The sequence below is a fragment of the Grammomys surdaster genome, unplaced genomic scaffold, assembly GCF_004785775.1.
Source record: "Grammomys surdaster isolate TR1022 unplaced genomic scaffold, NIH_TR_1.0 237, whole genome shotgun sequence".
NCBI classification, from domain to species: domain Eukaryota; kingdom Metazoa; phylum Chordata; class Mammalia; order Rodentia; family Muridae; genus Grammomys; species Grammomys surdaster.
Genome location: NW_021604682.1, coordinates 2,491,127 through 2,504,030, shown reverse-complemented (window position 1 = coordinate 2,504,030; position 12,904 = coordinate 2,491,127). Strand labels below are relative to the sequence as shown.

General features: G+C 41.5%; 1 protein-coding gene across 1 annotated transcript in view; it reads left to right on the top strand.

Annotated features, from left to right (window-relative positions):
* Positions 1-12,904, top strand: part of Specc1l (sperm antigen with calponin homology and coiled-coil domains 1 like) — a 103,657-nt gene that overhangs the window by 66,762 nt on the left and 23,991 nt on the right. Inside the window, exons 12-13 of the mRNA XM_028773928.1 lie at positions 315-471; positions 4,210-4,312. Coding sequence (XP_028629761.1) covers positions 315-471; positions 4,210-4,312 — 260 coding nt within the window. The remainder of the gene's footprint in view (positions 1-314; positions 472-4,209; positions 4,313-12,904) is intronic.

The following is a 12,904-nucleotide window of genomic DNA, read 5'->3' as shown; positions in this document are numbered from 1 at the left end:
GTGTAGGGAGACTGTCTCATCATAGTGTACAGCTCTTTCCCCGCAAATGATGAAAATTTGTTCTTTTTGACATGAAGAAAAAATCCACTGTGTGTATATTCCCAGTTACTTTGTGCCTTCCTCTGTTCTGAGACCGAGCTTGTTCTGAGACTCAGCTAGTGTGAATAGTGCTGCAGTCCACACTGAGGCACCAGTTCCTCTAGGATGTGTTGCTTTGGATAGATGGGGGTTCTAATTTCAGTTTTGGGTGAAACCTCTATATTGAGTTGCACGGTAGTTGGACCAGTTTATATTCCACCATGACTTTCTCACAGTGTCTCGACGGAGTAGTGAAGAAATGAAACGGGACATCTCTGCGTCTGAGGGAGCGTCACCAGCCTCTCTCATGACTATGGGCACCACATCACCACAGCTCTCCCTCTCTTCCTCTCCCACCGCCTCTGTCACTCCAAGCACCCGGAGCCGAATAAGGTAGGAAACATGTTCTGTGTACTGCTCCTGGCTTTTCAGAGTGAAGGACCTGCTTACGAGTCAGTGCTGACTGTCCCTCTTTTTCTTTGCCTGTTACTCAGTGTTGACTTTTGTTTTGTTTGAAACTGGAAGTGGCTCAGTAAGTGCAGGTCTGAAAACCTAAGTGCATGCCCTTTGGAATGCCAACATGAAGACTTGAATGGTTCAGACTTTGCATTTTCAAATTAGAGATGTTCTACTGGTAAATTCTATGCAGATACTTCAAAATCAGGTACTTGCTTTTGGGGAGAGTGTTGCTCAGTGGTCAAATACTTACTTAGCATGTGTAAAGGCCTGGGGTTCAATTTCCAGTGTCGTAAATAAATCAGTAAGTAAGGTGGAGGGAGGACAAAGAGAAAGAAGCAACACAAAACACAGGCACAAGAAGACACAGGCATGCCCACACTCAGCACTCAGAGGATGGAGGCAAGAGGACTGTGCTAACCTTGGCTACATAGTAAGACTGTCTGAAAACAGACAAACCAGAAAAAACTCTGAAATCCAAAATACTGTCCAACCATGTATTATGAAGTGGAATTGTGGGCATCCTGGTAGAGTATTAGAAAAGGCTTCCTAAGGAGGTAGAACCTGCACCCAGTCGGTGAAGATTGTGGATATGGACATTATTGGCAGAATAAGTGACTTGAATCCATGTAGGAAAGGGATGACTGAGTATGGAGTCTGGGCACGTACATGATCTGTAGGAAATGCTATGCGGGTTTAGGAGACCGATACAGACAGCTAGAGGATGGTGTCGGCTGTCTCAGGGCAGAGAAGACAGGATGGAGTAGCTAGGTGACAGGACCTCTGTGAAGTCAAATGGCTCACTTTGGTGAGATTCGAGGTAATGAGTGGAGTGAATACATCAAGATGATGAAAGAAGTTTTTTCTTCTGCAGCAAAGTCCAGAAAACTAGTTAAAAGGATATTTGTTCTAGTACTATGGGTCAAAGTTATCAAGTCTGATCAGGGTAGTCACAGGGTTGGAGAACCCAAGAAAGGCTGGGTTCAGGAGTTTTTGCAAAGGCAACAATGACTTTAACAACAGGTTTCTATGTAAGGAATGCAGGCATAGCAACTGTGAGTGAGAGGCAGCTCTGATTGCTCAGACTGGATCAGACAACAAGGTGCTATGCTAATCACTGTTGAGCAGGACAGAGAAGTGTGAGTTCATGTTTTAGAAGTTCTTTCTGGCAGAAGCTACTCTAAGAGCCCAGAGGAATGGTGATACAGAGTGTAAATCATAGCACACAGGGCACTGAAGGAGGTGCCTCTGTGAGTTTGAGCCTAGACAGGACAAATAATTAGACCTTTTTTTCCCTACACACACACACACACACACACACACACACACACACACACACACACACAGAGTTTAGATGGGAAGAAATAATATTAGAAATTTAGCATACATTGTAGGAATGAGAGAAACTGTTGACAAGTATAAGATTAAGAACAGGAGGAATGGGAAGGGCGGGCTTCGGAAACTTCACTGTATGTTAGGTTCTAGGTTTTAAGGATAAAGTGTAGCACTTGACCATTCAAACTCAAATTATGAACTTTAAAAAAGATTTTTGCAGAGACAGGATCTTACTTCATAGTCTAGACCTGCCTTGAACTTTAGATTCTTCTTAGTTTCCCAGGTATTGAGATTAAATATAGGCTTACGTTACATGCCTGTTACATGAACATACTTTTATTTATATTTCTATCTTAATTGTCTTTATTTTTGTTTTATGTGTGTGTTTTTCCTGACTGTATGCCTATGAACCATGTGTATGCAGTGCTCACAGAAGCCAGAAGAGGGCATTGGATTCCCTGGGCTGTCTAGTGGTTGGTGGGAATCAAACTTGGGTCCTCGAGAAGAACAACCAATGTGCTTTAACCCCTGAGCCATCCCTCCGGCACCATGAACTTTCTTTTAAAGCCATACCTCTTGTGTGACCAGCCTCTGTGGAGTGTATACCTATAAGCAATACATTTTATGAATAAGTAGACAGTGCAGGGCCACAGCAGCTTGGCCATTCTGCCATGCCAAAGACTTGCTAGGCACAGTGGAGCACATATGGACTCTTAGGACTCAGGAAGATGAGGCAGAAAGGTGAACTCAGGAGTTTGAGCCCAGCCTAGAACATAGTGAGCTTTCATTTTAAAAATCAGACTATACAGTTTAGCACATACTTAATGTTTTTTTTAGAAGTGATATGTTTTTGTTTGCAATGGTGGGGATTGAACCTAGGCATAGTCTAGACAAGCACTCTAGGACTAAACTACAGCCTGCCTGTCTATCTATCTATCTATCTATCTATCTATCTATCTATCTATCTATCTATCTATCTATCTATCTGTGGTGGTTTGAATATGTTTGGCCCAGGGAGTGGCACTATTAGGAGGTGTGGTCTTATTGGAGCAGATGTGTCACTGTGGGGGTGGGCTTTGAGACCCTCTTTCTAGCTGCCAGGAAATCAGTCTTCCAGTTTCCTTTGGAACAAGATGTACAACTCTCAGCTCCTCCTCCAGCTCCATGCCTGCCTAGTTGTTTTTTTGCTCCCACCATGATGATAATGGACTGAACCTCAGAACTTATAAGCCAGTCTCAATTAAATGTCCTTTATAAAAATTGTCTTGGTCATAGTGTCTCTTCACAGCAATGGAAATCCTAACTAATACACTATCTATCTATTTTGAGGCAAGGTTTCCCTAAATCACCCAGGCTAACCTAGAACTTTCACCAAAGCCTAGACAGGTCTTGAACTTGTAGTCTTCCTGCCTTAACCTCAGAAATGGTGGGGAATGGTGGGATTACAGGTCTGCTCCACCAGGCTAGTCTTGGACTTTTAATATAGTTTGGTTTTGGTGTTGTGTTGTTGTTGTTTTGAGAAAGGATCTCGTTAACTTTATGTGTACCAGGCTAGCTTAGAACCTCACAGAACTCTCCTACCTCTGCCTTCTGAGTGTCTCCGCACATAGTATAATATGTGCTGTTAATGTTTATTGCTGCCTCTTTTTTCCTTCCTATCTTAAAACATATAGTAAAATTATTTTTCCTATATGATATTTTACATATGGATATTTTGCTTGAATATATATCTGTGTACTACGTGCACACGTGGTATCTGCAGAGGCCAGAGGAAGGCACTGGGTTCTCTGGAACTGGAGTTAGAGACCACTGTGAGTGGCCATGTCAGTGCTTGGCATTGAACCTGGGTCCTCTGAAGAGCAGTCTGTGTTCTTAACCCCTGAGCCATCTCCAGCCCTGATTGTCAGGCCTTTTCTGTCTCGTTTGTCTCATTTTGAGCTCTTCGTCTCACAAAACCTTGTCCTTTGTACACTGAGTAATTTTGAAATTGATGAGAACATTAAGGACATAAGGAGATAAAAAGGGTGGAAATGAACAAAACCATGCTATGGAATCAAAGGCCCAGAGCAGTTTGTATGTCACCATATTGTGCTGAGCACCCTGGAGTCCATCCTGTTACTCCATACAGAGTGTTTGTGCCATGTGATGAGGAGCCTTGACAACCGTAGGTCTGTGGGACCACAGACTGAGAATTGATGGTGAAATTAAATAAAAGGCTATGTTGTAGCACAGAATGGCCTTAGTTTTGGGCATTTTTCTATTTAAGAGTGCAGAGTAGTGCTGAGATCCTGTTGTGGGACTCGAGTATTTCAACTTGAGTTCTTTACTTTCACAAATTAGGGAAGAAAGGAAAGACCCCCTCTCAGCGTTGGCGAGAGAATATGGAGGATCCAAGAGGAACGCCTTGTTGAAGTGGTGTCAGAAGAAAACAGAAGGCTATCAGGTAAGCACATGGTTCTCTCGTTCTATGGAAGCAGTCGCTGCACAAGTGCCACCCACCATGACTGACTGTGGACCTTACATTCAAATGCTTCTGTTTGCTTGTTTGTTTTCAAGACAGGGTTTCTCTGTATCCCTGGCTGTCCTAGAACTCACTCTGTAGACCAGGCTAGCCTTGAACTCAGAGATCCTCCTGCCTTGGCCTCCTGAGGGCTTGGACTAAAGGCTAGCGCTACTACTGCCTGGCTCACTCTTCTTAAGATATTTTAGCATTAGGTTTGAATCTTTGCTTTCACAGCATTTGGCCATTGCTGTTGGGGTTTATAATACCTGCCACTCCTTCCTCTATCTTCCAGCATTTTGCTCAGGGTTTATTTTAGATAATGTTAAATATGACTGAAGATTTAATTCCACACAAATTAAATGTATTTGTTATCCTGCTAAAAAGTGCAATTTAGATTCCTGGTATCCTCACATAGGATTTAAGTTACAGAGATTTGTTTTCCAGATTGCAATTGATTTTCCTCTTAAATGTACAGAAGTGCATGAGAAAGTGATCAGAGTTCTGTATTCCTGGCTCATAACAACAAAATGGCCAAAAAAGAACTAACCAAACGAGATACCAGAGTAGTAGAAGAATCAGTGAACAAGGTCTACCATTAAGAAGCCTCCTATGGACAAATGTGTGCACAACTCAGGCAGCGATTGTCAGTTCATTTAGGATTAAAGACCCAAGTGTATGCAGATGTAAGAAGGCTTAGCATCTACTGGTGGCCTGCTGTTTCTCGCTCTCATTAGCTAAAGTGGAGTTTAGAGGGAGGGTGTAAGGAGCTGGAGAGCCGTGCACTGCCAGGCACGATGGAAAGTGTTAGGACTGCTGTGAAGTGATTTAGCAGTAATCACAAAAATTCCGGATTACCATATGATCTGACAGTCACATCTAAGGGTATGTAAGCAGAAGAATTGAAAACAAGGATCCAAAGAGACAACTTAGGTATTCTGATCTCTATAGTAGCTTAATTTATAGTAGTCAAAATAGTAGAGGCATCCTAGGGTCCACTGGCAAATAAGGGCATACAAAGGTATTCTCAGTCCTTTGTATATAAGAAGGCTACTGATTTTGCATCTTGTTACTTTGCTGAAAGTGTTTATCAGTTGTAGCAGTGATTATTTATGTATAAAATTATATCATCTGCAAATAAAGGTGCTTATGCTTCTTCCCTTCCGTTTGTCACCCCGTGATCACCTTCCGTTGTAGTCGAACGGTCCATTCCATTCTATCATGACTTCATGTACTAACGGACATCCTTGTCTTGTTCCTGATTTAAGTGGAAATTCTTGAGTTTCATCTGTCTAGTTTGATGGGCATTGGCTTGGTGTAGAGTGCCTTTATTTTGTTGAGGTGTATCCTTTGTATCCCTAGTCTTGCCAGGACTTTTATCATGAAGGACATTGGCGTTTGGCAAAGGCCTTTTCTCACCTCATGAAATGATCATGTGGGTTGTCTTTCTGTATGTTTACATGGTTCATTACTTGATTATGGTGGAAATTGTGTTTGATGTGTTCTAGAATCCAGACTGCAAGCATTATATTAAGAATTTTTGCATCCAGCTGGGCGGTTGTGGCGCACGCCTTTAATCCCAGCACTTGGGAGGCAGAGGCAGGCGGATTTCTGAGTTCGAGGCCAGCCTGGTCTACAGAGTGAGTTCCAGGACAGCCAGGGCTACACAGAGAAATCCTGTCTCGAAAACCCAAAAAAAAAAAAAAGAATGTTTGCATCTATGTTCATAAAGGAGATTGATGTGTTGTTATTATTGGTGGTAATTTGTGTGGTTTTGGAATTGGGGTAATTGTTGCCTTGTACAAAGGATTAGAAAGTGTTCTTTAGTTTCTCGATTGTGGAACAATTTTACAAGTGTTGCCATTAATTCTTTTTTAAAAGGTCTGGTTGAATTCTGTGCTGAATTGTCTGACTTTTGTTTTTCTTTTCGTTTTGTTTTTTGTCATTGTTTGATTGGGAGACTTTTAATTACTGCTTTTGTTTCATTAGGGGTTATAGGTCTGTTTGAATTGCTTATTTGATCTTGATTTAAATCTGGTAGATTATATAGATCAAGAAATTCATCTGCTTCTTTTAGATTTCCCAGTTTGGTAGAGATTGTTCACGTTTGTCTGTAGGAGTCTCTGAAGTTCCTCGGTGTCTCTTGTAATGTGCCCCTTTCATCTCTGATTTTATTAATTTGGATCTTTTTGTCTTGCTAAGTATTTGTCAATCTTTTCTTCCCCCTAAGAACACCTCTTGGTTTCCTTCATTCTCTGTACGTTGTGGTTTCTATTTCATTCAGCCCTGAGTTTTGACTGTTTCCTAACATCCACTCTTTTTGAATCGGTCACCATTTACTGCAGGTTCTCAGTCAGGATTCCAAGATTTAGCCACAGCTGAATTCTTCATGGGTTGGGGCTGGGTAGCCAGCTATGCTCAGCTATGCTCAGCTGTGCTGTGCCTCCACACTGACCCTCTTCAGTGCTACTTACTTCACTAATCGGATTTGAGTTCCTTATAAGAAATGCAGAAGCTGAAAACCACACAGGCTGCCAGCACCATGTTAAGCCCACAGTGCTGCCTTTCTGGACTTTGATGGAGTTATGATAGTGGCTGTGACCTCTCTGAGTGGTTCTCATGATGCCACTGGGGCTGAAATTCTGCATCAGTATCCAGCTTAGCAGCTCTCCAAGTTTAACCTCTGTGAGTTTCTCCTTTAGTGATACAAGTGATGCCATCATGCAGTTCTATGGTCACAACAAATGTGGATGCTGGGGACTGACTTCAGGTCCTCTACAAGAACAGTACGTGCTCTTGACTGCAGAGCCATCTATCCAGCCCTAACCATAATCTTTTTAAACTAAAAGACTGGTCTGTTAGAGCTCTTAATGTGTCAGATACCACGTAAGAAGTGCCAGAGCCCCTGTCCAGGCTGGCTGTGTGCATGGGTGACGTGTGTATCCTTAGGCACTAGTAGTAGGTTCAGGCCTTTGGTCTCTGCCGCCTCACAAATCTCTGTTCAGAAAGAGCACGTTGTAACACTTGACTGTTGAGTGGAGTAGGAGCTGTTACGTGACACTTAGTATGCACTGTTGTCACAGTCCCCTAAATGGACCATGAATGCTTTATGTCAAGGAAACTGTCTGATCAATGGAGAGAGATTCTCTAATAGTCATATCTTCTGCCATTAACTCTTTCAAGTGGCATCCTCAGATTACTGTGTTGATGACTGTAATCTTATTAACCATCCATTACAAAACAAGCCCCTGTGAATTCACCTTTTAGCTAACAAATACTTTTGTCTACTTTAAATCGTGCCCTACCATGCATTAAAAACACTGTAGAATAGCTGACTCTGGAGTATTAGCATTGGAAGGGCCTAGATGTTCTGATTTATTGAGGGAGTAAACCCTCAACGATAAAGAACTGCCTCAGGTATACTGTGATTTCACAGGCGACTTCCAGATGTTTTGAGACCTACTTTAATAAAGCTTCTTAAACACTTCAGCCTCCCTGATAGTCCACTGATCAAAGGTAGGAGAGTAAGATGGTTAATAGGAAGAGGGGGGGGGGTGTGGACCTGTTTAGAAGTAGTTCTTTGGGGCAATTCCAATCTTTGTTGTCAGTAGTCCAGTCCACTCAGATCAGCAGGAGGAGCTGCAGAAGACACTGCCAGCCTCCGCTGATTGGCATGAGAATGCTGAAGCAGCAAGAAGCAGCCGGAACATCTCCAGAAGTACTTTGGGTGCATTTCTTAACAAGCAAAGATCATCAAAGAAAGTAAGGCATACCAATGCCAGAACATTGTCCACTGTCTTTTGGGTTATACTTATCCTCTTTTCAGACATGGAGTGTTCCCTCATGTGTCTGCTCCAGGAAAACATCTCATGAGCTTTCACCAGACAGCCTCCAGAAAAATATTACATGTCTGCTTCAGCAAAGCATCCTCTCATAAGACAGCTTCCAGAAAAATGTCACATGACACAACTGAATCTCCAATGAAACCAGAAATTCTCACCTCAGCAGACTCTTACTCTCTGCTCCTCAACCAGTTTTAGATCTGTGTCAGGCATCATCTGCTGCACACATAAAGAAGCTTCTTTAAGACTTAAAGGACGCGCTAACCTCTGGGTATAATGATAAGTCATTAGGAGTCAACTTAATACTGTGTCAGGTTAGCAGGATAATAGTAGAAGGTTCTCCCCTAGAGCCCAGGACCTATCTGGCCAGAGGTTCTTGGCTGATAATAGTGTCAGGTATGGCTTTCATTTTGTAGAGTGGCCCTTCAATTTGACCCAAAAGTGATTGGTTTCTCCTGTGGTATTTGTGACATTGTTGCATTAGTGGGCTTGTAGTCTACTACCAGGCCAGTAATCATTGAGTTCACAGCTAACACTACTCTTCAGTAGTATGTGTAGCACCTTGCAGCATTATGAAATCTGGACAGTAGTGATGACTCACTCTTCCAGGTCAGTACCTGCTTGGTTTCTGCTATGTTCTGTGACTCAAGTACTTGATGTTTTCAGCAACAGGGTCTTACCACCAAGTTCTGGAGGTCAACCAAGAGTACTGGCAATCTCTGATGTTTGAGGGTCTGTGGGACCTCACTAGCTAACAACTCCAGAAGAGCTAACCTATTCCTGGCACTCAGATATTGGTAGCCTGTAGTCTCTAGTAGGGGCATTGTTGGTAGGGTAACTCTATCTGTGTGCCCCTCACCCCATATAAACACATGCACATATAAAGTTTGATTGTTCTTTTTTTGTTCATTTTGGTTTTTCTTTTTATTTTTTTGGAAGCTTCTTTTGTTTCTGTGTGACTTTCAGGTCTTTCTTAGTGATCCCCTCCCATATTTCCTCCTCTTCCCTGCTTTCCTGTCCCCTACCTCAGTCCTTTGATCTTGTCCAACAGTTTTTCAGAGCTTTTAGTAGGAGAGGATCAGCATTACCCTATTTCCTTATGCTTTAATTAGCTTTGACTGTTAGCTTGTCACACCTTGAGTTGAGCACTACGCTTACCCTGATTTATTTATTTATTATCTTTTACTTGATGACATCAGTAAGTAAGGTTTCCTTTTATTACTACTTTGCTGAGGATTCCTTAAAAAAAATAAATCAATGCTGAGTCAGGTGTGATGATGCATGGCTTTCATCCCAGCACTCACTCATGAGGCAGAGCCAGGGCGATCACCTTGAATTTGTGGCTAGCCTGGTCTAAAGTGTGAGATCCTATCCCAGAACAAGGGGAGGAGTAGTTTAGTGGTCAACAGCACTGGCTGTTCTTCCAGAGGACCCAGGTTTGGTTTCCAGCACCTATGTGGCAGCTTTTAAGTGTCTAAATCAAATGCCTTCTTCTGCCTTCTGTGGGCATGAGTGTAGTGTACAGGCAGACAGTCAGGCAGAAAACTCATGTATATAAAATAAAGGATAAATAGCCCCTCAAAAGAAAAAAGTAAGAAATCAGGAATGAATATTGGATTTTGTCAAATGTTTTGTCTGTATCTCTTGAGTTGATCCTATGGTTTTCCTTTTTGGCTTATTAATAGAATTATACTAAGTTTTGAATGTTGAATTATCTGTATTCAAAGGACAAATTTCAATGGTTAATGGGAGTTTCATATTTTCTCTTTATTGCTAGAACCTCTTAAGGTTGTTTCTTTATACTTTGTCAGGATATGGTATCAAGATATGTTGACTTCCTCAAATAAACTCTTAGGAATTACCTTTTGAGTTTTATGGAGAAGTTCGTGTAAAACTCGCATTATTTTCTTTATGTGTTTGATAGAATTTCCCAGAGAAGCTTCTGGACCTGAGGTTTTCTTTGTTAGGAAATTTTTAACTACAAAATCTGATTTCTTTAACAGTCCAGACTGTTTACATCTCTGTCTGTGAGGGAACTTGGTTTACATGTGTGTCTGTTTCATCTGAGTTGTTGGTGAGTTTTTCATGGTGTCACAGGATCCTCTCTATCTAATTGTGTGATTTTTTTTTTTTGGTTTTTCGAGGCAGGGTTTCTCTGTGTATCCCTGGCTGTCCTGGAACTCACTCTGTAGACCAGGCTGGCCTCAAACTCAGAAATCCACCTGCCTCTGCCTCCCAAGTGCTGGGATTAAAGGCGTGCGCCACCACCGCCCGGCTTTCTAATTGTGTGATTTATGTAGTGTCTTCTTTCCTCAGAATAATCTACCTAGAAGTTTGTCAGATATACTTGTCTTATCAAAGAATCAATGTTTGATTTGGGATTTTATATTCTCTGTTATTTTATTTTGTTTTATTGATCCCGCTGTAAGTGTTCTTTCTTTCTTATTACTTTAAGATGGAACTGAAACAGACCCACTTGGGTTCCAGCTTCTTATGGTAAAAGATACTATCTTGATTTGAAGCTTTTCATCTTTTCTGTTGACATTCTGTTAAGTTTTTGGTATATTATGTTTTAATTCAAAAAACCCTTTTAATATTTTCTTTTCATTTCTTTCCCTTTTCATTTTTACTTAATTTTATTTTGAAACAGAGTCTCGCTACGTTGCTTAAGCTGGCCTTAGAGTCCTGGATAGGAGTCACTCTCCTGTCTTAGTCTGTTACTTGACTAATTTAGTTTTTTGACCCATGGGCTGACCATGGGCTGCTTAGAAGAATAGCATTTGGTTTCTAAATATTTGAGGATTTTTCCAGAGATCTTCATGTTTCTAGTTTAATTCCAGTGTGCCCAGAACGTTCCTTCAGATTTTTTAAAGACTCCTTTGGGATTCAGAGTATGCTTTGCTAATATTCAGAGGCCGCTGATGAACTGCGGCTGGAGAGATGCTGGTTAGACAGAGGGCAGCTCAGTTTCATTTGTTAGAGTGGTGCTCATGGCTTCCCAGCCTTAGCTTGTGTTTGCTTACTCTGTCACCTGTTGAAAGGAAGGTATTAGAATCTCTCGACAATGACTGCGCGTTCTCTACCTGTAGTTCTAACAATTTGGGCACTTTGATGCTGGTTGGTTGGTTGTTGGTTTCTCTCTGTATCTCGGGCTGTCCTAGAACTTGAGGCCACTCTCTTGCCTCAGCACTACCAGGCACTGAGATTACAGCTGTGCACTAGTTTGCCTAGCTCCAGAGATTTACTGGACCCTTACATGTTTAGGATACTTTCTCTTTGCCTCTGTTGTTAGGAAATGATTTTGCTTTTCATCTCTGATATTTTTATTCTTAATTTTACTTTACCTGGTAATATATCTGTTTTCATTTTCTTTTATTAATTCAGCATCGTTATGGGGTGTGTGTGTGTGTGTGTGTGTGTGCATGCTCACACGAGGCCATGCACACTTGTGCCTACCACATGTGTATCTTTATGCATGTGGAGGCCAGAAGTCAAGCTTGGCCTTGTTCCTTAAGTGATTCACCTTATTTGTTAGTCTCTTTTATTTTAATTATGTGTATGTGGGTATGTGCACACATGCAGGTATCCTTAAAGTCCAGTCCCACGGGCCTGGAGTTAATAGGTGGTTGTGAGCCATCTGATGTGAAAATGCCTGCTGGGAATTGAACTTTGGTCCTCTGGACAAGCACTACATTTTCTTAATTACTTCTCCACCCCTCCGTCCTTCTTCCTCTTCTTTTAGACCATCTCTCATTGACTTTGGGCTTGCTGATTAGATCAGGCTGGCTGACCGACAAGTCCCAGGGATCCTCCTGTTTTTCCTTCCCCAACACTGCAATTACAGGCATGGCCCCTGTGCCCAGATTTTTAAGCTGTGGTGCTTGTATTCACCTTCCAACTGAAAATTATCTACCCAGCTCCTTTATTGGGCTTCTTTTTGATGGCAGATAATTTATTAGTATCTTTGTTAGTGATTTTTCTAAGGTTTACGCTATAAATTTCACCATGATTTACTTACTGGTTGTCCTCATTTTATATTTAAAAAAAATTTAAAAAGGAAAGAAAGAAAGAAAAAAATAGCAACTTTGCTCCAGTATAGCTTTGTTTCTTCTTTCTCTGCGCTGTCAGTCTCAGTGTGTCTCTGTGTGTTACAAACTGGAGAGTAGAGTATTCGAAAAAAGGAGCTTTTAAAAGAGTTTTTACAAGAGGACCACACACACTGTTTTTACTTCATATTTTGGCCACTTTTCGTGAATAATACTTCTTAATTTGTTATTTGCCGTTAGTTGATTTCCAGTGCTCTAAATAGTTATTTTTTGACAATTTTGTTTTTGGATTTGATTTTTTAGGGGAAGTATTTGTCTATCTTTTGCTCTACCACAGCCAAAAATCTCCTAGCATGCTTTTTGGGATTCCTCTCCCCTAACCTCAGCCCTCTTTGGACTAAGCAAATGAAAGGCGGGAACTTAATCTTTCATTCTTTTAGGGGTGTGTGTCTCCATGGTTTAGAGTCAGCATAGACAGAAATAGTTAACAAATCAACCTTCCTGCATCCTTTGGGACAATAGACCATTCCCAGGCAAGCAGGAGAAGAGGCGGTTCTTATGATAAACATGATCAAGTGATCACGCTCAGCTCTCTAGGCTTGTGTGTGTGTGTGTGTGTGTGTGTGTGTGTGTGTGTGTGTGTGTGT